At 46.1% G+C, this 26,004-nt stretch overlaps 1 protein-coding gene across 1 annotated transcript; it reads left to right on the forward strand.

The window, feature by feature from the left end:
- Positions 1-539: 539 nt before the first annotated feature.
- On the forward strand, positions 540-12,080 carry si:ch211-210p4.6 (malignant fibrous histiocytoma-amplified sequence 1 homolog). Its single transcript, XM_041895125.1, has 9 exons — positions 540-1,441; positions 3,228-3,525; positions 3,627-3,813; positions 4,055-4,236; positions 4,614-5,113; positions 5,271-5,425; positions 10,869-11,043; positions 11,193-11,260; positions 11,353-12,080. The coding sequence occupies exons 1-9, from the start codon at positions 540-542 to the stop codon at positions 11,382-11,384; spliced, it is 2,499 nt and encodes an 832-aa protein (XP_041751059.1). The 3' UTR covers positions 11,385-12,080.
- Positions 12,081-26,004: the final 13,924 nt, after the last annotated feature.

Below are 26,004 nucleotides of genomic sequence, written 5' to 3' on the forward strand. Positions count from 1 at the left end.
ACTGGTTTGAGTGTGTCAATAACTGCAACGCTGCTGGGTTTTTCCACACTCAACAGTTTACTGTGAGTATAAAGAATGGTCCACCACCCAAAGGACGTCCATCCAACTTGACAAAACTGTGGGAAGCATTGGAGTCAACATGGGCCAGCATCCCTGTGGAACGCTTTCAACACCTTGTAGTAGAGTCCATGCCCCGACAAATTGAGGCAGTTCTGAGGGAAAAAGGGGGTGCAACTCAATATTAGAAAGGTGTTCCTATTGTTTTGTAAATCAATGAGTCATACATTTTCTCCTTATTTGTTTGTGTGGAAACCTCACACATTAATTAAGTCTTGTACCTACTGTTGATAGGAGATGTCATAGATGTTGATGCTGTTGTGGCCTTACATAATCTGTTTTCTTTGTGGATAGATTACAGATTAGATTAGAAAAGTGTATTAAGTGCAACTCCTCAATATAACAACATTTCATTGTTTGTCCTGAATATATACTGTTTTAACAATGAGAAGGAGATGCCTTCTTGGCAAGGTTTCTCTAACATGTATGTCATTTTAGGTACTGGGCAGAGTAAGAAAGATTGGGACCTATCTGGTAAAAAACTGAAGTCCCTCCCTCAGAGTCTCCTGGAGCAGGCTGAGGAGGCCAGAAGGTTGGACCTCCAGAGGAACAAACTGAGACAGCTCTCTGGGATCTCCAACCTGGTCCACCTGAGAGAGCTCAACCTCTCCAGGAATGAGCTGGTGGACTTTCCCCTGGAGATCAGATCTTTGAAACTTCTGGAGCGGCTCTACATGAACCAGAACAACATCAAGGTTATCCCTGAAGACATCTTCCCTCATCTGGGGAAGCTACAGTTCCTCAAACTCAGCACCAACCGTCTGCCCAAACTCCCAGTGGACCTGAGTCAATGCCACAGCCTCAGCTACCTCAACCTGTCCAATAACTGCCTGAAGGACCTCCAGGCACTGGTGGGGCTACCTAAACTCAAGGAGCTGTTAGTAGAACGGAATAGCCTGACTGAACTTCCAGCCCAGCTGTTCCAGAAAGGGAACTCAGAGCTGACCCTGTTCAAGGCCACGGGGAACCCGCTGAGGACCCCCCCAGAGGAGGTGTGTGACGGAGGGGTGAGGGACATTCAGAGCTACTTCGCCATGATGGAGGAGGAAGGCCCTGACACGCACACCACGGCCTGGACAGTCAAGACCATGTTCCTGGGTTCCTCCATGGCTGGGAAGTCCACGCTGTGTCGCAGCCTGAACAAGGGGGGGCCCGTGAGGGTAGAGGAGGAGGACAGAACGGAGGGGATAGAGATCAGTGAGATGGAAATGGAGGGGGTCCGGTTCCTATTCTGGGACTTCGCAGGGCAGGAAGAATACTACCTGACACATCATGTCTTCATCACCCCCAGAGCCCTCGTTATCCTCGCTGTTGATTTGGCCAGGTAAACATGTCAGTTGAGGGAGATCACTGTGCAGTTCGTGTTAATTTGTGGGAAACTGACATTTGTAATTTAACATTATAGTCTTTTACATTCTTCTAATATTTTAATCAACAGATAGTTTCGAAGATCATTGATAATGTTTTATTGATAGTACAGTATATTGATACATACAGTCAGAAGTTTACATACACCAACTCAGTTTTTCACATTTCTTGACATTTAATCCTAGTAAAGATTCCCTGTCTTAGGTCAGTTAGGATCACCACTTTATTTTAAGAATGTGAAATTTCAGAATAATAGTAGAGAGAATGATTTATTTCAGATTGTATTTCTTTCATCACATTCCCAGTGGGTCAGAAGTTTACATACACTCAATTAGTATTTGGTAGCATTGCCTTTAAATTGTTTAACTTGGGTCAAACGTTTCGGGTAGCCTTCCACAAGCTTCCCACAATAAGTTGGGTGAATTTAGGCCCATTCCTCCTGACAGAGCTGGTGTAACGGAGTCAGGTTTGTAGGCCTCCTTGCTCGCACACGCTTTTTCAGTTCTGCCCACACATTTTCTATAGGATTGAGGTCAGGGCTTTGTGATGGCCACTCCAATACCTTGACTTTGTTGTCCTTAAGCCATTTTGCCACAACTTTGGAAGTATGCTTGGGGTCATTGTCCATTTGGAAGACCCATTTGCGACCAAGCTTTAACTTCCTGACTGATGTCTTGAGATGTTGCTTCAATATATCCACATCATTTTCCTTCCTCATGATGCCATCTATTTTGTGAAGTGCACCAGTCCCTCTTGCAGCAAAGCACCCCCATAGCATGATGCTGCCACCTCTGTGCTTCACGGTTGGGATGGTGTTCTTTGGCTTGCAAGCGTACCCCCTCTTTCCTCCAAACATAACGATGATCATTATGGCCAAACAGTTCTATTTTTGTTTCATCAGACCAGAGGACATTTCTCCAAAAAGTACGATCTTTGTCCCCATGTGCAGTTGCAAACTGTAGTCTGGCTTTTTTATGGTGGTTTTGGAGCAGTGGCTTCTTCCTTGCTGACGGCCTTTCAGGTTGTGTCGATATAGGACTCGTTTTACTGTGGATATAGACACTTTTGTACCTGTTTCCTCCAGCATCTTCACAAGGTCCTTTGCTGTTGTTCTGGGGTTGATTTGCACTTTTCGCACCAAAGTACGTTCATCTCTAGGAGACAGAATGCTTCTCCTTCCTGAGCGGTATGACGGCTGCGTGGTCCCATGGTGTTTATACTTGCGTACTATTGTTTGTACAGATGAACGTGGTACGTTCAGGTGTTTGAAAATTGCTCCCAAGGATGAACCAGACTACAATTGTTTTTCTGAGGTCTTGGCTGATTTCTTTTGATTTTCCCATGATGTCAAGCAAAGAGGCACTGAGTTTGAAGGTAGGCCTTGAAATACATCCACAGGTACACCTCATTTTCTGGAATTTTCCAAGCTGTTTAAAGGCACAGTCAGTATGTAAACTTCTGACCCACTGGAATTGTGAGACAGTGAATTATAAGTGAAATAATCTGTCTGTAAACAATTGTTGGAAAAATTACTAGTGTCATGCACAAAGTAGATGTCCTTACCGACTTGCCAAAACGATAGTTTGTTAACAAGAAATTTGTGGAGTGGTTGAAAAACAAGTTTTAATGACTCCAACCTAAGTGTATGTAAACTTCCGACTTCATCTGTATAGTTTGTTGGTTTTACTGACTTGGGCATGACCTTGCCTTACATGTGAAAATGTATCTTTGTAATGTCTCAGCTACAACATGGAAGACCCCCAGTCTTACAAAGAGAAGGTGTGTTTCTGGATCAATAACATCCAGCTTCGCGTCCCTGCCTCTGTGGTCTTACTGGTGGGAACTCACTGTGACCAGTGCCAAGACCAAGACGAGGTGAGGGAGAAGAAGAGACACATTGAGAAGAATGTTCGAGTCATGCTTGAAGAAAGGAAGGAGGTTTTACAACTACAGCAGAAGAACCTGAAGGACAATGCAGACCCCTCTCTGTTTTCTGAACAGATGAGCGAACTTGACCGGCTTATGGAGTATCATTTACAGGTATTGTGTCCTAATTTGAGTTTTGTAAAGAGTGTTTGATCTTTGAAATGGCCTACGGTTTGATCTGCGAGTATATTAATTGGTTTCTAATGTGTTTGCAGGTCCTGGAACTTGTACCTATTGACTGCACTAAGCATGAGGATATTGTCAAGCTCAAGGAGCACATTGTGAGGCATATCTTAACAAAGGATACATTCCCATGTGCTGAAAGGACCCTGCCCAAAAGCTACAAAGAAGTTGAGTTAGCCATTCATGACCTGGTGGGACAAAACCAAATACCTCAACACGGTAAGTTATTTCAAGTAAAAAACGGAAAAATCCTTCTTGAAAGTTAAAGGCTCTTGAATTGTAATTTTATATAATTCACTTTCTCAAATTACTGAATTGAAATTAAATCAACTTCAACCCTGTTCTGACATCTGTCCATGTTAGGACAGTCTGAAACTGTGGTTGTCCTAATATGGACACAATGAGGTATTATAACTCGGTCACATGACTCTAATCAGACATCTCTTTTCCTCAACACCAGGAATAGTTTCTTTTGATGACCTTCTGAGTGACCTCATTCCGCACCTTGAGTTGGGCGAGGAGAACGTCCACTCCATCCTACGTTACCTCCATCGTATCGGCATCATCGTGTGGTATGAGGAGATCCCTGCTCTGAAGGACAGGGTGTTCGTTCAGCCATCTTTCCTCATCTCACTCTTCAAGGTGAGACCTGAGGGTGACAGAAGGAAAACCTTTAAATTAGTGATCAGCGACACCTGGTCCAGGAGAGCTACAGGGGTGTGGAGGCTTTTGCTACAGCCCAGAATTTTAAAAATCTACTGACCACCTAATAATTTCCTGTCCCTGTAGCTCTCCAGGATCAGGTTAGGTGTGTTTTGAGTAGTGAGCACAATTAAGTAGCAAAGAGAATATGCTGTATTCTATTTGAATTACGGTGTTGTCTTTAAAGTCTTCTCCAGTACGGTGTCCATATTAGGACATCATATGTCCATGAAAGTTTCGTCAGAGTCACTCTGACTGCTGTCCTAATATGGACACCGTACTCCTATAACCAACGTCTCTCCTTTCCCCCAACCCAGACCATCGTGAGACACGACCTGGTCAAGCAGCTGGAGGCCATCCCCAGAGACGCGCTGCGGCAAGAGGGCAACCTGTTGGTCCACCGGGGCACGTGGGTGGATGACTTCAGGGAGAAGGGCACCCTGCATAACGCGGCCACACGGATCCTGGTACGCAGAGAACTGAGGCGGCTGGGGCTGGACGATGAAGACCTGGTGGAGGAGGTGGTGGGGAGTAAGACTAAGGAGGGGACCCTACTCAGCCTCCTGCAGCACTTTGAGGTCTGTCTCCCGGCTAAGGTGGGTAGTCCCCTGAACCCGGCAGCCCCGGAGTTCAAACCCGGGGAGAAGCAGTGGAAGTCATCCAACTTGGCCAGGGGTGATACGGACGGAGCTTGTCTCTTCCCCAGCTACCTGCAGGACAATCGTATGGTGGTGCAGATGTGGGGAGAAGACAAGCTGGACGATATAAATGTCTATGTTTACTTTCTACCTGAGGTCCCTCATGGCTTCTTCCACAGGTAGCATTGGAATCTACAGTAGTCTACCATTTCACTGCTCTGATGTTTCATTTTAATTGTCACACATTTTCTAAAATAAATATTTATGTTCTGTTTATATTGGTTTTACAAATAAAATATGTGGTTATTTAGGAAATGTATTTTATTTGTATTTCAGGCTGATCATCAAGACGTGCTCCCTGTACCCGACTCACTGGATAGGGAAGGACCACTGCCTGCTCAGCTCTGGAGACAAACTGGTGCTGATGAGAGAGGACAATAAAGATGGAGATCCATACATACAGATCCGCTGCAAGAGACCTGAGACCAGCGGTACAGTATGCTATTCATCTATTTCATCTGGAGAGGCAAATTAATGAGAATATGGGGTAAATTCAATCAATGTCTGCATAGTAAGAAAAGTGCTCGTGAGGACCTTGGTCTATCTAGCGCCCAGCTGATCACTTTTGGTAAAAAAAAAAAAATCCCATACTTGGTGTTCAGAAACATTTCCCAAACCGTCTTTTGCAACACTTTGAAGATGTCTTCAAACATTCTGAAACTTTTGAAGGATGACTGCGCTTCCTGATTTTGCCTTGTTTTTAATCCATGCTCATGAAGAAATGGCTGAAGGCAAATAAGAGTTGTGTTGGGGGTGTGGTTTGATGTGGGTGTGTCTTTGCCATTCAATCACAAGAAACAAGCGCAGTAGTGAGTACAGCAAGGCAAGCTAAGCTAGCTTTGCTATGGAGAGAACACAGTTTTGAAGTTGAGGACTTCTCCCCTCCCGACTGACTCGCAATCTCAAGATAGTCAGCTAATTCAGTTCTATGTGTAGGCTAAAGTCTGCGCTTACCTTGTGTTTAGCCAAGCTGAGGGCCGCTACCTAGCATAGCTTGGTGATAGCTGCAGCTGGCTATCCTATCTAGCTGATATTTCTCTGTCAAATCAGTTATGGCAAGATAGCAAGCGCCAGTGTATGGAATGTGTTTCATAAGACACTCGTTCTACAACGCCTTGCTACGAAAGTAGCTTGTAACTTAGTTTCAACGTTTCATCACATCATGTAAATACATGTTACGTGGAAAGGATATCAACTACTGCGAGTTGAATGCCCGCGCGCGGTCTTCAGTCAGTTTAGCTGTTCTACAACCCAATATTATATAACTGGCTAGTTTTGTCTCTCCTTATGTCCACTGTTAGATCATTCCCGGGAGACAAATCCCAGAACTAATATCCCTACAGGTGTTGGCTACATGTGGACATTGCACAAACATCGCCTAGCTTGAGTGTACATACAGTACATCAACAAAAAATCGATGGATGTGTTCGTGTTACAAAGACAAAACAGTTCCTGCTGTAAATATCATATTGATGTTCTTATAAAGACAGTATGCCTACACTTTACCTAACAAATCAATATCTGTTGTGTGTAGAGTACAACTTCAGCTGTGTAACCAGAACTAGAAAGGCATTTCTATTTCTATGGTCTATTTGCCAAAATGTAAGGATTTGGCTGTCTAACACACTGACATGCACAGCTCTCTGGGTGAGGTTCTGTCTTCAAGTTTCCAGAGAGTAATGAAGACCCTTTCATCTGTGTAATGTATTACAGGTTATGAACATGTGCAGTCAGGTGGCAGGAGGGGTGGAGTGCATGACACTCCATCCTGGATATGTCAGAGTTTGCCTCATGGGTCCAGCAGGCAGAGTTCAATAACTACAGGCAGATGTGAGATGCGGGAGGATGGCACTCTTCTCATACTGAGTAGCCTACAGAGTAATATGAGAAGAATGCAATTGCTAAACTCATGTAGATATTCTAAAGAAAGTGTTTTGATAACGTTGAAGTGTAACAGTTCCATGTAGAATAAACCATCCTTCACAATACTGGAGAAGCAGTGTTTTGCTAATATAACAATGTGCAAATATTACACGTCTTTCATCTTTTATTGTCATTCACAGCCGATACAGATTCTGTACCTATCAACATTTTGTTTGGTGGTGCTGGGGCTACCTTGCCAAACATGTCAGCCGTCAGACACTACATGACCAAAAGTATGTGGACACCTGCTCGTCGAACATCTAATTCCAAAGTCATGGGCATTAATATGGAGTTGGTCCCCCCTTTGCTGCTATAATTATCTTCCACTCTTCTGGGAAGACTTTCCACTAGATGTTGGAACATTGCTGCGGGAACTTGCTTCCATTCAGCCACAAGAGCATTAGTGAGGTTGGGCACTGATGTTGGGCGATTAGGCCTGGCTCGCAGAGTGCATTCCAATTCATCCCAAAGGTGTTCGATGGGGTTTAGGTCAGGGCTCTGTGCAGGCCAGTCAAGTTCTTCCACACTGATCTTGACAAACCATTTCTGTATGGACCTCGCTTTGTGCACGGGGGTATTGTTATGCTGAAACAGGACCTTCGCCAAACTGTTGCCACAAAGTTGGAAGCACAGTATCGTCTAGAATACCATTGTATGCTGTAGCGTTACGATTTCCCTTCACTGGAACTAAGGGTCCTAGTCCGAACCATGAAAAACAGCATGACCATTATTCCTCCTCCACCAAACTTTACAGTTGGCACTATGCATAGGGGCAGGTAGCATTCTCCTGGTATCCACCAAATTCAGATTCATCTGTCAGACTGTCAGATGGTGAAGCGTGATTCATCACTCCAGAGAACGCGTTTCCACTGCTCCAGAGTCCAATGGCGGCGAGCTTTACACCACTCCAGCCGACGCTTGGCATTGCGCATGGTGATCTTAGGCTTGTGTGTGGCTCCTTGGCCATGGAAACCCATTTAATGAAGCTCCCGACGAACAGTTCTTGTGCTGACATTGCTTCCAGAGGCAGTTTGGAACTCTGTAGTGAGTGTTGCAACCGAGGATAGATCATTTTTACGGCTACACCCTTCAGCACTCGCCGGTCCCATTCTGTGAGTTTGAATGGCCTACCACTTCGCAGCCGAGCCGCTGTTGCTCCTAGACGTTTCCACTTCATAATAACAGCTCTAGCAGGGCAGATATTTGACGAACTGACTTGTTGGAAAGGTGACATCCTATGACGGTGACATGTTGAAAGTCACAGAGGTCTTCAGTAAGGCCATTGTACTGCCAATGTTGGTCTATGGAGATTGCATGGCTGTGTGCTCGATTTTATACACCTGTCAGCAACGGGTGTGGCTGAAAGAGCCAAACCCATTCATTTGAAGGGGTGTCCACATACTTTTGTATATATAGTGAACCTTCCTGTATGGTGTTGCCAGCGCCAGTAGCTCATCACAGATACTGGTCATGAAGGAGTCCGACTTACAGATCCGACCCAGCTCCTATCACAGAGAAAGAGAGGGAGAAAGACTTTCACCATATGATCATGGAAGCCAACAGTAAACACACAGTTGAACATAGCCAATCAGAGATTATGATTCACAGCTAATTCACAAGGGACATGTCCCAGCATGGTACTAACTGGTTGACATTACTAACCCTGGCCCAGGAGTAGTCCATTGCGGCACCATGGATGGAGGGCACATCCTTACAAGACACAAACACACACAGCACATATCGGTGGTTATTTCCTCCATTATTCTGGAACGAGACTGGTGTCTGACCGTTGCCTCCTTTTCTGGTAGTTTGCTAAATGATTTAGCAGGGATCTTACAGTAGCTAGTCAGTTTAAATAGTTGGATGGTGAAGTCGATGTGCTTGGTGTACATATCCTGGAAAAGTTGACCGATCTTCTAACTATTATCTTCGATAGAAAAACTTAGCTAAATAGATAGAATCTTGAAACCGTGGAGAGCGAAACACCTATCCGTTTATGGGTAGATTACCCTGATTAATTATCTATTGATTTCACAGTTTACATATTTATTAATGTCTCTACTGACTCCAGGAGAATCCTTTTTCAAATCATGCAAGAAAAAAACATTTCACTTTATTTGGAATTGCAAACCAGATGAAGTTAAACAAGATTATTTATATAACGAACATGAGTTTGGAGGGTTAAAACGATTAAATATTAAGGCATTAAACCTCTCTCTAAACGGATATATAAAACAACAATTGACACATCAATCCATTAGTTTCAATTTAAATTATTACTGTATATAAAATACTTGCTACAAAACAAATGCTCAATACATGGGGCATTGAACAGTCAGCCTTGTGCAGACTGCCACGAGGAAACAGAATCAATACAGCATATTTTTCTGCATACGGTACTGTCCATCGGTGGCTCGCTTTTGGAGTCAGGTCAAGGAATGGTTCTCTCATAATATCAGGGTTCAGATGGACCTGTAAACTGTATTGCTAGGGGATCTGAAAAAACATGATCAATCAATGGGAAATATCATTATAGTCTTGGGTAAAGTATTTATTTTTAGGGCAACATCGGTAGAAGTGTTACAAATAGGGAGGTTCAGGACCCTCATAAGACATCACAGTAAAATGGAGGGATGTATTGCAAAATGAAAAATGGCATTATACTGGGAAAGATGGGTTAATCTGTGGACATCGGCAGGTTGGAGTTAAGATCAGAATGGCTGGTGGATTGGCCGCTGTGGGTGAAAATCCAACACTTGCAGAAAGAGGAAATTAGGAATTAGGAACACCTTACTAATATTGAGTTGCACCCCTTTTGCCCTCAGAACAGCCTCAATTCGTCGGGGCATGGACTCTACAAGGTGTCAAAAGCGTTCCACGGGGATGCTGGCCCATGTTGACTCCAATGCTTCCCACAGTTGTGTCAAGTTGGCTGGATGTCCTTTGGGTGGTGGACCATTCTTCATACACACGGGAAACTGTTGAGCGTGAAAAACCCAGCAGTGTTGCAGTTCTTGACACACTCAAACCGGTGTGCCTGGCACCTACTACCATACCCCGTTCAAAGGCACTTAAATCTTTTGTCTTGCCCATTCACCCTCTGAATGGCACACATACACAATCCTGTCTCAATTGTCTCAATGTTTAAAAGTCCTTCTTTAATCTGTCTCCTCTCTTTCATCTACAATGATTGAAGTGGATTTAACAAGTGACATCAATAAGGGATCATAGCTTTCAACTGGATTCACCTAGTCAGTCTAGACATTTAGCTAGCTAGATATTAACAAAACATAGCTACTTACCAACAACATTCCAGTCTCAGTTTTGACGGTTGACTGCCCAAGTAGAAGCTAGTTGGATGTAATCCATATTCTGGACATCTACCCAAGATTGAACAACTTTATGGAAGCCCATTTTCACTAGAATAGCTATTTCCCAAGTTTGTTTTGCGTGACCCGGTGCCCTGGGTGCACAGGGTTTGCTCTATTTTGACAATTCCATTGGGCCTCTTAAGTAGAGGTCTCCACCCGCCCGGGGCACCGAGCCATGCAAAGCGAACTCGCCCAGTCTTTTCCCAAAAAACACATTGCCACAATGTGTTGGTAGGCAAAAGAGGGCATGAATTGTTGACATAATTGTAATCCAAACCAAACCCTCAAGTACAGTAAGTAATGTCGCAGTCACTTACCAAACTCCGTTTTGGATGAGACTTCATAACCAAAATTATCCTATATAATAAATGTTTCTGACTCATATCAATGCCATATAGGCCGTTCTTCAAAAAGAGAAGTTGGTTTTCAAGGGCAGATGACCTTTGAGCTCAAACTATATAGTTCTGCTATGAAAACCAAATATTTAGTCCTAATGAGGAAGAATATTAAAAAGTAGTCACTAATGTGTTGTAAACAACTTCATCTCATTGACATCAGCATATTTCTCTTTTGCCAGCAGAGTTCCGTCGTTCTTGGGATCTCTTCCTGTCGGTGATGTATAAGCTAGTGGTGCTGTCTAGACAATGGCCTGGCCTATCCCAACATGTCCACACCCCCTGTAAGGAGAAAGGTTGCACAGCCTACTTCGTCTGGAGAGACTGGCAGGACCTCACAGAAACAGACATCTATGACCTGTAAGCCAAATGTATCTAATGTAATTGTTACTTGTCTATTTGTCAATGCACAACTGTATTGTAATTATATTATTGCACTTATTTCAAATTATAAATATGTTGTTTCTCTACCAATATACTATTAAAACTGAAGTGTGTGTGTCGAACAGTGTGCAGGAGGAAAAACAACTCTGCCGAAATGGACACACGCGACGGACCGAGTTGCTTTTCCCAAAAGGTACAGTATGTTTTTAATGTTAAAGTAAGCGGGATTACCTACTGTTTACAATAAATGCTTCCCATTCAAATACTGTGTGTTTTTTTTTTTAGATCCTGTCATCAACAAATCAGAAGGAAAATGACCAGAAGCTAGAAAGAGAACTTCATCAGAGGGAGATGTTTTCTTTTTCAGTGACGTCTCCAAGTTGACTATCTTACTATCAAAAACATGTTCCTTATTTGCAACATCAAGATCTTCACTCATTACAGTTTGGGTTTAGGCTTGAGGTCTCATTTATAAATAAAAGTGCACAGAGGGAGCAACCATATTCATGTTTCTCTCTCAATATTATGAAAATATTACTTTTCATATCCTACCACAGGGCTGCGCTCTTGCTCCATAATGAGAAAACAATTATACTGACGTACAGCTACACAAAACTGTTCATTGCAGTCCAGATATCCACTTTCTGATGCCTTACCCTCATACCAAATAAATAATATCAAGGCCCTGACATGACATACTCCTTTTTGTATTTGTAATGTATTTTATTTATTTATTCAATACTTCATTCCAGATGTAGAATGTAATGGGTTACTTGATATCCAATTAATACATTCAGAGTGCTGAACGTTTTCTATGAGGATTGTACAATTCAAGAGTTTGAGGACTGAATTGAAATGGAGTTGACCCCAACCCTGGCTATAATGTTTTTATACTGAAGGAATTCTCTGTATGTTCTATCGTGGGGAAGGGGTGTACCTAACTGAATTACAGTGCCTTCAGAAGGTATTCACGCCCCTAGACTTTTTCCACATGTTGTTCTGTTACAGCCTGAATTTAAAATTGATTACATTTAGATTGTGTGTCACTGGCCTACATACAATATCCCATAATGTCAAAGTGGAAATATGTTTTTGAAATTTTTACAAATTAATTACAAATGAAAAGCAGAAATGTCTTAAGTCAATAGGTATTCAACCCATTCAACCCAAGCCTAAATTAGTTCAGGAGTAAAAATGTGCTTCACATGTTACGTAATAAGTTGCATGGACTCACTTTGCGAGCAATAATAGTGTTTAACATGAATTTTGTATGACTACGGAGGTTTTCCAATGCCTCGCAAATAAGGGCACCTTATTCCAAAACATGCATCCTGTTTGCAATAAAGCACTAAAGTAAAGCTAAGCACAGGCAAAATCCTAGAGGAAACCCTGATTCAGTCTGCTTTCTAAAAGACACTGGGAGATAAATTCACCTTTTAGCAGTGGTGAGAAAACTACCCAATTGTCATACTTGAGTAAAAGTAAAGATACCTTAATAGAAAATTACTCAAGTGTCACGCCCTGGCTCGGGGGACTCTCGTATGTTGAGCCAGGGTGTTAGTTTCTATGTTTTGTGTTGTAGGTTGTGGGTCTGGGTTGCTTATTTCTATGTTGGCCTGAGTGACTCCCAATCAGAGGCAACGAGTGTCAGCTGTCAGCTGGTTGTCTCTGATTGGGAGCCATATTTAAACAGTCGGTTTTTCATTCGGTTTTGTGGGATTTTGTTTCTAGTCTGTTTATGGTAGACCGTGAACTGTCACGTATCGTTTGTTGTTTTGATCGTGTCTCTTAATAAAGAGTATGTTTGCCTGCAACGCTGCGCCTTGGTCCTCTATTCCCTACGATGAGCGTGACATCAAGTAAAAGTGGGATGGAAGTAGGGATGACCGGGGATGTTCTCTTGATGTGTGTGAATTGGACCATGTTCCTGTCCTGCTAAGCATTCTAAATGTAACGAGTGCTTTTGGGTGTCAGGGAAAATGTATGGATAAAAAGTACATTATTTTCTTTAGGAATGTAGTGAAGTAAAAGTTGTCAAAAATATAAATAGTAAAGTAAAGTACAGATACCCCAAAAAAGTACTTAAGTAGTACTTTAAAGTATTTTTACTTAAGTACTTTACACCACTGCCTTTTAGCAGGACAATAACCTAAAACACAAGGCCAAATATACACCAGTGTTGCTTACCAAGACGACATTGAATGTTCCTGAGTGGCCTAGTGTAATGGGTGATTTTGGACGGAGTCAGGCGCAGGACGGTAAATCACAGAATATATGGTTTATTCAGGAACACAGCGGTAAAACACTCCAGTGCGGGAAATACGGCGCACTGTAGAAAAACAAGGCACACGGGTGAATATCCCGGCGATACAAAATACAAAGTAGCTCCACTGAGCTAGAGTCACCTCCACAATAACTAATCACACACAAAGACAGGGGGGCAGAGGGAACACTTATACAGGTACTAATGAGGAGATATGAACCAGGTGTGTGTAATAAACAAGACAAAACAAATGGAATGATGAGATGAGGAGCGAGGAGGCTAGAAGGCTGGTGACGACAAACGCCGAAGCATGCCCGAACAAGGAGAGGAGGCAGCTTCGGAGGAAGTCGTGACACCTAGTTACAGCTTTGACTTAAAATCGGCTTGAAAATCTATGGCAAGACTTGAAAATGTCTGTCTAGCAATGATCAACAACTAACTTGACATAGCTTGAATAATTAAAGTGCAAATATTGTACAATCCAAGTGTGCAAAGCTCTGAGGGAGTAGTAACCTATAAGTGACCTCGTTTGTTCTCCTCAGGACTTTGATCGGCCCCACAAACAGCCGGCTCAGCTTCCGGCAGGGCAGGCGGAGGGGCAGATTCTGGGTCGAGAGCCAGACCCGATCACCCGGGACAAAGACCGGGGCCTCACTACGGTGGCGGTCAGTGTTGGCTTTCTGGCGATGCACGGCGCGCTGGAGGTGGACGTGGGCAGCGTTCCACGTCTCCTCCGTGTCCCTGAAACCAGTCGTCCACCACAGAAGCTTCGGTCTGGCTCTAATGCCACAGTGCCAGAACCGGCTGATACCCTAATACACATTGAAAGGGAGTTAGGTTAGTGGAGGAGTGGCGGAGAGAGTTCTGGCAAGAACACCGACCACTCCCCCGGCTGGTCCTGGTAGTAGGACCACAGGAACCTACCCACATCCTGATTCACCCGTTCCACCTGCCCATTTGACTCTGGGTGAAACCCAGAGGTCAGGCTGACAGAGACCCCCAGATGTTCCATGAACGCCTTCCAGACCCTGGACGTAAACTGGGGACCCCGGTCAGAAACTATGTCCTCTGGCACCCCGTAGTACCGGAAGACGTGAGTAAACAGAGCCTCCGCAGTTTGCAGAGCCGTGGGGAGACCGGGCAGAGGAAGGAGGCGGCAGGCTTTAGAAAAGCGGTCCACAATGACCAGGGTGGTGGTGTTACCCTGAGAGAGGAGAAGATCGGTTAGGAAGTCAATAGACAAGTGGGACCATGGCCGTTGTGGAACTGGTAAAGAATGTAACTTACCCGCTGGGAGGTGCCTAGGTGCCTTACTCTGGGCACACACCGAGCAGGACGAGACATACACCCTCACGTCCTTAGCCAAGGTAGGCCACCAGTACTTCCCGATCAGACAGCTCACTGCACGACCAACACCTGGATGACCAGAGGAGGGAGACGTGTGTGCCCAATAGATAAGACGGTCATGGACGAGAGACGGCACGTACTGCAGGCCAGCTGGGCACTGAGGTGGAGACGGCTCTGTGCGTAATGCCCGCTCTATGTCCGCATCCACCGCCCACACTACCGGCGCCACAATGCGGGAGGCCGGGAGTATGGGGGTGTTGTCTATGGGCCTCTCCTCTGTGTCATACAGCCGTGACAGCACGTCTGCCTTCACGTTCTTAGTACCTGGTACGTATGACAACGTGAAATCAAACTGGGTGAAGCACAAGGCCCACCTGGTCTGGCGAGGGTTCAGCCTCCTCGCTGCCCGGATGTAGTCCAGGTTACGGTTCTCAGTCCAGACGAGGAAAGGGTGTTTCGACCCCTCGAGCCAGTGCTTCCACGCAGTCAGGGCTCTGACCACAGCCAACAGCTCCTGATCACCAACGTCGTAGTTCTGATCCGCCGGGCTGAGCTTCTTTGAGAAGAAGGCACAGGGGTGGAGCTTGGGTGGGGTGCCCGAGCATTGGGATAGGACAGCGCCTACCCCCTACCTCGGATGCATCCACCTCCACTACAAAAGGCAATGATGGATCGGGATGGGCCAGTACCGGGGTTGAGGGGAACAGAACCTTCAGGTTACTCAGTCAGCCTCAGCAGACCAGCGGAACCGGGAAGGCCCACCCTTCAACAGGGAGGTGATGGGAGCTGCGACCTTGCCAAAGCCCCGGATAAACCTCCGATAGTAATTGGCAAAGCCAATGAAGCACTGCACCTCCTTCACCGTGGTTGGGTTTCAGCCAATTCCGCACGGCGAAAATGCGGTCTCCCTCCATCTCCACACCTGAGGTGGGGATGTGGTATCCGAGGAAGGAGACGGACTGTTGGAAAAACAGACACTTTTCTGCCTTGGCATATAGGTCATTCTCCAACAGTCGGCCCAGCACTTTGCGAACCAGGGACACATGCTCGGCGCGCGTAGTGGAATACACCAGAATGTCATTGATGTAGACCACCACACCATGACCCAACATGTTCCGAAACACCTCATTCACAAAGGACTGGAAGTCTGATGGAGCATTCATCAACCCGTACGGCATCACCAGGTATTCATAATGCCCCGTGGTTGTACTAAATGCTGTCTTCCACTCGTCCCCTTCCCGAACACGCACTAGGTTGTACGCACTCTGGAGATCTAATTTCGTGAAGAAGCGCGCCCCATGCATTGATTCGATAAGTAGCTATAGCGAATGGTGGTTTGATTAAGTGCCCGGTAATCAATGCAAGGGCGCAGACCTCCATCTTTCTTCTTCACGAAAAATAAACTTGAGGAGGCGGGCAAAGTGGAGAGACGTATGAACCCCTGGCGCAGGGACTCGGAGACGTATGTCTCCATAGCCTCCATTTCAGCCTGCGACAGGGGATATACATGACTCCTGGGAGGCACAGCGTCTACCCAGGGGTTTATTGCGCAATCCCCCGCCCGATGGGGTGGTAATTTGGTTTTGGAGAACGCGTGTGCCAAATCAAGGTATTTGGGGGGAATGCGCACGGTGGAGGTAGTGTCTGGACTTTCCACCGTGGTTGCACCAACGGAAACAGCTAGACACATACCCTGACACTCTTGCGACCACCCCGTGAGAACCCTCTGCGGCCATGAAAAGGTGGGGTCGTGTAGTGCGAGCCAGGGAAGACCCAACACAACAGGGAAATCAGGGGACTCAATAATATAGAAGGTGACTTGCTCTCTATGGGTCTCCTGCATGATCATCGTGCTGTAACTTCCCTAACAAAACCTGACCCTAATGGTCGACTGTCAAGTGCTTTGATGGGTAATGGAGTGGCTAGGGGAACCAATATAATACAGAGACTATTAGCTAAAGTTCTGTCCATAAAGTTCCCAGCTGCGCATGAATCGACCAGCGCCTTACACTGGGGAACTACCGGGTAATCAGGGAAGTTGACGTGTATGGTGCAGTGCGCAGCAGAGGGCTCTGGACGAGTGTGGGTTTGCGCTACCTGCCCTGCCTGCCGCCTCCAGACCCGGAAGAACCCTGACGACGGCGTGCAGCAGAATGTCCTCTCCTGCCACAAGAGTGACACTGGAGCTATAGTCCTCCGTTCTCCCGGATCACTGCACCACCCAACTCCATCGGAACGGAATCCGGGTTGAAGAGGGGTGAAACAGGCAGGGCACTTCCAGGACGTCCTATTGAAGCTAGCAGGTTGTCCAACCGGATGGCCATGTCCACCAGCTGGTCGAAAGTCAACGTGGTATCCCGTTTGGCTAGCTCCCTTCGGACATCCTCTCGCAGGCTGCACCGGAAGTGGTCAATGAGGGCCCACTCGTTCCACCCGGACCCAGTCGCTAGAGTTCGAAACTCCAGGGCAAAGTCCTGTGCGGTCCTCGTCCCCTGCCTCAGGTGGACTAGCCGCACACCCGCCTCTCTTCCTTCGGGGGGGGGTGATCGAAGATAGCCCGAGCGAACGCCCCGTAGTTGTCCAGCGCGTTTCCTCCTTCACTCCAGACCGCGTTGGCCCACTCCAGGGCTTTCCCCGAGAGGCAGGAGATTTGGGCGGACACCTTCTCCCGCTCTGATGGAGACGGGCTGATGGTCGAAAAATAGAGGTCCAGCTGCAGGAGGAATCCCTGGCAAAAGCATCGTACTCCCTCGGTCGTGATAGGTGAATCCCTCTGGGCGCTGGGGTGTGGGTGGCTGGATCTGGTCGCTCAGCTGGTCCCGAAGGGTCGGGTCCTCTCCAGGCGTTGGATGACCTGGAGAACCCAATCCATCGCTTCTACCAAGCTGGCTAGCATGTTGGAGTGCTCCCGGACCCACTACACAACTCCAGGCATGTTCTCTGCTCCTGCTGACTCCATGATACGGGTGTGTGATTCAGGCGCAGGAGTCAGGCGCAGGAGGGAAAATCACAGAATATATGATTTATTCAGGAACACAGCGGTACGCAGCAATGCGTAAAACATTCCAGTGCTGTAAATACGGCGAACTGTAGAAAAACAAGGCACACGGGTGAATATCCCGGCGATACAAAATACAAAGGAGCTCCACCGAGCAAGAGTCAACTCCACAATAACTAATCACACACAAAGACAGGAGGGCAGAGGGAACACTTATACAGGTACTAATGAGGGGATATGAACCAGGTGTGTATAAATAAACAAGACAAAACAAATGGAACGATGAGATGAGGAGCGGCAGTGGCTAGAAGGCCGGTGACGACGAACGCCGAAGCATGCCCGAACAAGGAGAGAAGGCAGCTTCGGAGGAAGTCGTGACACCTAGTTACAGCTTTGACTTAAATCGGCTTGAAAATCTATGGCAAGACTTGAAAATGTCTGTCTAGCAATGATCAACAACCAACTTGACAGAGCTTGAATAATTAAAGTGCAAATATTGTACAATCCAAGTGTGCAAAGCTCTAAGGGACATACCCAGAAAGACTCACAGCTGTAACTGCTGCTAAATGTGATTCTAACATGTATTTACTCAGGGGTGTGAATACTTATGTAAATTAGATATTTCTGTATTTCATTTTCAATACATTTGCAAAAATGTCTAAAAACATGTTTTCACTTTGTCATTATGGGGTATTGTGTATAAATGGTTGAGAAAAAAACTTACAATTAAATCCATTTTGAATTCAGGCTGTAACACAACAAATGTGGAATAAGTCAAGGGGTATGAATACTTTTTGAAGGCACTGTATATGTCACATTTCTATTTTCTTATTAATCTTTCCTTATTTCCCATTGACCTGCTAAATTCCCATTTCTATCAACCAGTTTCCTCTGACCCACTTGTGTCCAACAGCAAAAGAGAGACAAAGAAAGTGTGAGAGAGAGGGTAGACAAATGAAGGTGAAAACATCTGTGAGGTTGCTAGAAGTTATCAACAGACCAGTGCAGTCAAAAACTTCCTTTTCCTGTGTTATATGTATTTCCACACTATGAGGTTGGAATAATATTGTGAAATTGTGAAAATGTTCAGACCACCTGAAATTTCAAGCTGTGTTGGTGGGATGGAGTTTTAGCCTGCCTGGTGACATAACCAGGCGGTATATTTTTTATAGACCAGTAAGAAAGAGAGTTCCAAACCTCTTTGCATATAACAGCTCGTTTTCCGCTCCCCACTCAGACCACTCCCAGTCCTAGTTTAATTATAAATGTTTGTTTCTTTTGACCATTAATGTACTTAATTGTTACCCAGACCTTTTGACCAGTAATGTACTTAATTGTTACCCAGAAATGATTTGATATTGAGATAAAAACATCTGCATTGGACCTTTAATGGGCTGTGTGTGTGTGTGTGTGTGTGTGTGTGTGTGCGCGCACGTGTACGTGTGTAAGAGAGAGGTGTGTAGGCAGAGGCGTCATGTCCATAGGGGGCACAGGGGCACGTGCACCCTCAGATTTGTCCTGTTTAAAAAAAAAGCCACTTAGCAATTTTATGAAATTGGCTTTAGTTAGCCTAAATAGGTTCCCAATCTCCCAACCTCATAACTAGGTAGCAATCAGGTTATCAATCAAGTTATGAGTAGCTAGCTTGTCTTACTATCTTAGCTGGCATGCCTGCTGGCAAGGTTCGTAGACTTCAGAAAAGCAAATCATAACTAAATGTAGCAGAGATTAGGGCTGTTGCGGTGACCGTATTACCGCCACACCGGCGGTCACAAGTCATGAAGGCAGTCAAATTCCACATGTAATTAGGCTTCTCCAAGCTCTGATGCTGCTGCTGGTCATTAGTAGCCTACCAAACTTGCTAACTGCCTGGTACTCAGCACTCTATTGTCCCTCTAATCACTCTGACATCAATGCAAATGTTTTCGAAAATCTAATCAAACACTTCATGAGAGGACATGAGCTCATGTTGCGCAACATTTCACATTTACATTTTAGTCATTTAGCAGACGCTCTTATCCAGAGCGACTTACAGTTAGCGCATACATTATTTTATCGAACCCACAACCCTGGCATTGCAAACGCCATGCTCTACCAACTGAGCTACATCCCCTGCCGGCCATTCCCTCTCCTACCCTGGACGACGCTGGGCCAATTGTGCGCCGCCCCATGGGTCTCCCGGTCGCGGCCGGCTACGATAGAGCCTGGATTCGAAACCAGGATCTCTAGTGGCACAGCTAGCACTGCGATGTAGTGCCTTAGACCACTGCGCCACTCGGGAGACTGGCGCAGTGCATAGGCTATGCAATTGTGTGAGAAAACAGAGTGGTGGCCGCTAATAACAAGATGAGGACCCCATCAGCTTTCTATAGGCTAGGCCAACTATATTTATTTCTCAACTTTCCTAATATTGAGCACATTGCTTATATTTACAACAGGAGTATAGCCTACTTGACTGGCATGAAAATAAACCACGGGGAAAAGCATCCTCCATTCGCTATTTCAGTGCATAGATGACGTGTTTTCCCGCTGCCCCTGTATATTATTTGGTATATGTGTGACAAGTACTGAGCATATGAAGAGGCAGGACGCAGACACAGGAATCAACTATGTAAAGGTTTGCTTAACACTGAGCAAGAGAACAACCAACGCACCTGTCTACTCAGCATGTCTCGGAACACGTCATTGACGAAGGACTGGAACACGGAAGGTGCGTTGCCGAGGTCGTAAGGCATGACGCAGTATTCATAGTGGCCTGAGGTAGTGCTGAATGCCGTCTTCCACTCGTCTCCTTCCTGGATTTGGATCAGGTTGTAGGCAATCCTCAGGTCCAACTTGGTAAAGTACCGGGCCTCTCTCAGCTGCTCGATGGCCGACGGAACCAGAGGGAGGGGGTACCGGTACTTGGTGGTGACTGCGTTCAGCCCCCGGTAGTCAATGCACGGCCTCAGTCCTTTTTGGCCACGAAGAAGAAGCTGGTGGAGGCAGGAGAGGTAGAGCGTCTGATGAACCCGTTTCAGGGTCTCCGCCACATACTTCTCCATGGCCTCAGTCTCCGCTATGGAAAGGGAGTAAATGCAACTATTGGGGGGTGTTGTCCCTCCAGCAGGTCAATGGCACAGTCCCAGGGCCTGTGAGGAGGGAGACACTTAGCCTTGGAGGCAGAGAAGACATCGGAGAGATCTGCATACTCACGTGGAATGTTGGGCTGGAGGGCGGACTCCGGACTCTCCACTGACCTGGAACAACAAACCACCGGCAGGCAGGTCCTCCGGCATGAGGGGGACCAGGCTGTGATCCTCTTGGTGATCCAATTGATGGTGGGGTTGTGTAGTCTGAGCCAGGGCAATCTCAAGACGATCCGGTGAAGGGGTGACGTGACGTGACGTACTGAGGATCTGAAGAGGCAGGACGCAGATGCAGGCATCAACAATGTAAATGTAAAGGTTTACTTAACACTGAGCAAGAGAACAACAAAGAGCGAGTATCCGACAAGACACTAACAATCACACACAACACAACACTGAACAGTCCAGGGCTATATAGGGGTGGTGATGAGATGATGAGGTGCAGGTGCGCTGGAGGTGATTAGGGTGTGTTGGGTTTCCATTCCGGTGTTGCCGAGGTGGTGCGCTCAGACCGGTGGCTCAGTAGAACGGCGAATCAGAGCGCCGGAGGGGAGCAACGGGAGGAGACGTGACAATATGTAAAGACAAGATTAAATCAAGAATAGTCTGATGGGTGACAATATTAGCCTATCACATGTGAATTATATATTATCACTTGTGAATTATGCCCAGAATAAGAAACAATGCCTTTCTTTTGCGACTTTTTCAAATCATTGTTGCACACCTCATGTAGCCTAGCCCATAGGCCTATATGTTTTGATAAGGTTTGTATCACAACTAGTGGCCTGTCACGCCCTGACTCAGGGGACGTTTATTTGTTGAGTCAGGGTGTGTATATTCCGTGTTGTGTTGTTTCTATGGTGTAGTATCTGGTATGTCTATTTCTATGTTGGCCGGGGTGGTTCCCAATCAGAGGCAGCTGTCGCTCGTTGTCTCTGATTGGGGACCATACTTAGGTAGCCTTTTGGCACCTGTTAGTTGTGGGATCTTGTTCCGTATAGGTTTGTTTTGTGTACCTTAAGACTTCATGTATCGTTTGTTTGTTGTTTTGTTGTGTTTGCACAGTTGTAATAAACATGTACGCTTATCACGCTGCGCCTTGGTTCGACCAATCTTTAAACGATCGTGAAATGGCCAAATAACTTCTTAAAATTAAGCACATTAATCTGTGTCACGATCGTCATGGAGAGACCAAGGCGCAGCGTTGAATGCGAACATTATATATTTATTTAATGATCACACGATCAAAACAACAAACGAAAAACGTGACGTCTATGGTTTAAACACAAACCAACACGAACAAGAAACCACAAACACAACGTGAAAGACAGACAGTTAAATATGGCTCCCAATCAGAGACACCCAGCTGACACTCGTTGCCTCTGATTGGGAGTCACTCAGACCAACATAGAAAAATCAAACATAGAATTACACACCCTGGCTCAACATAACAATGTCCCCAGAGCCAGGGCGTGACAGTACCCCCCCTAAAGGCGCGGACTCCGACCGCGCCAAGTAAATCCCACAGGGGAGGGACCGGGTGGGCACTCCGCCTAGGCGGCGGATCCGGCTCCCGACATGACCCAGGCACGGGTTGTGCTGGACTGACGACGCGCACCCCTGGCTTGGTGCGTGGAGGAGGAACGGGCCTTACCGGGCTGATGACGCACACCGTAGGCTTGGTGCGTGGAGCAGGGGCAGGCCGGACTGGGCTGACGAAGCACACCACTGACTTGGTGCGGGGAGCAGGAATGGGCCGGACCGGGCTGACGACGCGCACCACTGACTTGGTGCGGGGAGCAGGAATGGGCCGGACCGGGCTGACGACGCGCACCACTGTCTTGGTGCGGGGAGCAGGAATGGGCCGGACCGGGCTGACGACGCGCACCACTGACTTGGTGCGGGGAGCAGGAATGGGCCGGACCGGGCTGACGACGCGCACCACTGACTTGGTGCGGGGAGCAGGAATGGGCCGGACCGGGCTGACGACGCGCACCACTGACTTGGTGCGGGGAGCAGGAATGGGCCGGACCGGGCTGACGACGCGCACCACTGACTTGGGGCGGGGAGCAGGAACGGGCCGCGCCGGGCTGACGAAACGCACCACTGACTTGGTGGGAGTGGCAGGAACAGGCCGGACCGTACTGGGAACACACACCACTGGCCCTACTTGGGGATCAGGAACAGGCCGGACCGGACTGGCAACACACGCCAGTACCTCTCGCCGTGCCTCTACAACCTCCTTCCCCCTGGTGACCAGTGACTCCCGTAACCTGGCGGCCTCCTCTGCCAACCCGCTGGACCGCCTCTATCGCGGCCTCCTGCTGCCCCGACGTCGTGAGCCCCCCCCTAAAAATTTTCTGGGGGTCTCTCCTCCCCGTGGGCCAGGCCTCCATCGTTCTCGCCCAACTCTCGCTCCTCTGTCTCCAACTCTCGCCATTCAGCTCCTCAATGGGCTTGACCCAGTCGAAGCTCCTCCTCAACTGGTCCCAAGTCCACCCTCTCTGCTCCTCACTAGGCTTGACCCAGTCGAGGCTGCCACGGAGATCTGCCAGCGATGGCTCCTGGACACGCTGCTTGGTCTGGTTTAGGTGGTTTCTTCTGTCACGATCGTCATGGAGAGACCAAGGCGCAGCGTTGAATGCGAACATTATATATTTATTCAATGATCACACGATCAAAACAACAAACGAAAAACGTGACGTCTATGGTTTAAACACAAACCAACACGAACAAGAAGCCACAAACACAACGTGAAAGACAGACAGTTAAATATGGCTCCCAATCAGAGACACCCAGCTGACACTCGTTGCCTCTGATTGGGAGTCACTCAGACCAACATAGAAAAATCAAACATAGAATTACACACCCTGGCTCAACATAACATTGTCCCCAGAGCCAGGGCGTGACAATCTGCTTTACAAGGGGTGTAGAGCCTACCTGGCATATCTAAGCAGCATGTGAGTTTCAAGTTTGGGGAAGATAATTTTCACCATAAAAATGCACCTTTATAATAAAAGCATTACATGCATAATTGCATTTGTGGTCACTTTTGATAATGGTATTTTCCGCTGAATGGAACATTTGCGCTTATAGCCTACTACCATGTGTGTATTGCTGTGCTTATAATGTGAAGAAAGCTAAACGTTCTGATCTGTTGCGTCAGCCACATTGCATTAAAAAGGTTTTTTGATGCTAGTGGTTGCATTAATTTGGGATCTATCGCATCCAACAACTGTCCCAGACTATGTTTGGAATATTTATTTATTGCACAGAATAGAATAGGTCGATTTTTGTACTGTGGGGGATAGTAGATTGACATAGGCTAGTGCTTTTTCTGAATTGGATAAGGACGCGCGCAGTTGCGTCACCAATATGACTGTCTTCACTTATAGCCTGTGAGAAAGACCCGATCACGTGAAGGGCACAATGCAGCACTCCGGGCCGCAAAAGGCATGGATTTTTTTAGGGTGCATTATGGCCACAAAGGGGATGCCGCCGTGAAATTCGAGGCATTATCAAGTGCTTGTCAAATGGTGAATGAGAGACTATTGGAGTGTGTAAAGCCTGCGTAAAAAACAAAGCAGAGCTCATGCCTTTCAAGCAACTTTTTTTAAATCATCATTAGATTCTCATCATGCAGCCTCACAATGTATTAAAAATCAAAACAATTAGCCCCACGTTTGTAGAACAACTAAAATTCCATTAATAACTCTATATTAAGCATATAGGAGTACCTATTTTTTTGTTAACCGCTCAACACAGAATGTGCGCACTCCCTCAAAAAATATTTTTATTTTATTCAGCTTTGTTCAATTGTATTCTTCATACTATAAAATAATATAAAATAATGCCACGGAATTATAAGCAAATCTTGTCTGCTAAATTAACTAGCGTAGCCCAAAGCCATTTGGCATAGCCACATCAGGACCTAACATAAGGACAACTCAGAGTATGCTATTATTTTCTTCTGAAATAGACTACATTTTCTTCATATCATGCTTCTTTAGACCTGTCTAACATAAATAATGGATTTATTGTGAAGGTGTAGGCTATATTACATGGATTTATTAAACTTTTTAAAATGGCTTGGAGATGCTAAATGTGTTTATGTTAATTAACGGTCAATTACCGTGAGACCAGCAGTTATTTGCTTGACAATCACCGGCTGACTAAATTTCCTGACCACGACAGCCCTAGCAGAGATGCATATTTATTTTCTTTAAAAATATGAACCTCCAGTCAGGAGGATACAGACAGCTCCAGAGGTATGCTTAGATATGCAGAAACATATAAATATTTTTTACATAGAATTAAGCATAATGATTATGGCTCTAGATTGTAGGAAAAATCTGGTTCATGTGTTTGAAAAATGCAAAATTCTCCAACATACGGGGGGGCCTAACCTTTCAGCCATCCACACTTACTTTGTGCCCCCTTATATTTTTGGGGTGCTCGACACCCCTGTGTGTAGGGGTGAACGAATACAGGCAGGGAACTACCACTAAAGTGGGACACCTCTTTTTCATGACTTAAAACTAAGGGGTCTTAGCCAGATGAATCTAACACTAAGGAAGTCTCGAGGTTTTGCTCGCCGGAGGTAGAGTATCTCATGATAAGCTGTAGACCACACTATTTACCATATTTCCCGTAGCTGTCTATCTACCACCACAAACCGATGCTGGAACTAAGATTGCACTCAATGAGCTGTATAAGGTCATAAGTAAACAGGAAAACGCTCATCCAGAGGCAGCGCTCCTAGTGGCCGGGGACTTTAATGCAGGGAAACTTACATCCGTTCTACCTAATTTCTACCAGCATGTTAAATGTGCAACCAGAGGGAAAAAACTCTAGACCACCTTTACTCCACACACAGAGACGCATACAATGCTCTCCCTCGCCCTCCATTTGGCAAATCTGACCATAACTCTATCCTCCTGATTCCTGCTTATAAGCAAAAACTAAAGCAGGAAGCACCAGTGACTCGGTTAATAAAAAAGTGGTCAGATGACGCAGATGCTAAGCTACAGGACTGTTTTGCTAGCACAGACTGGAATATGTTCTGGGATTCTTCAGATAGCATTGAGGAGTACACCATATCAGTCACTGGCTTCATCAATAAGTGCATCAATGACGTTGTCCCAACAGTGACCGTACGTACATACCCCAACCAGAAGTAATGGATTACAGGCAACATCCGC

The sequence above is a fragment of the Coregonus clupeaformis genome, chromosome 3 (genome assembly GCF_020615455.1).
Source record: "Coregonus clupeaformis isolate EN_2021a chromosome 3, ASM2061545v1, whole genome shotgun sequence".
Classification (NCBI taxonomy): domain Eukaryota; kingdom Metazoa; phylum Chordata; class Actinopteri; order Salmoniformes; family Salmonidae; genus Coregonus; species Coregonus clupeaformis.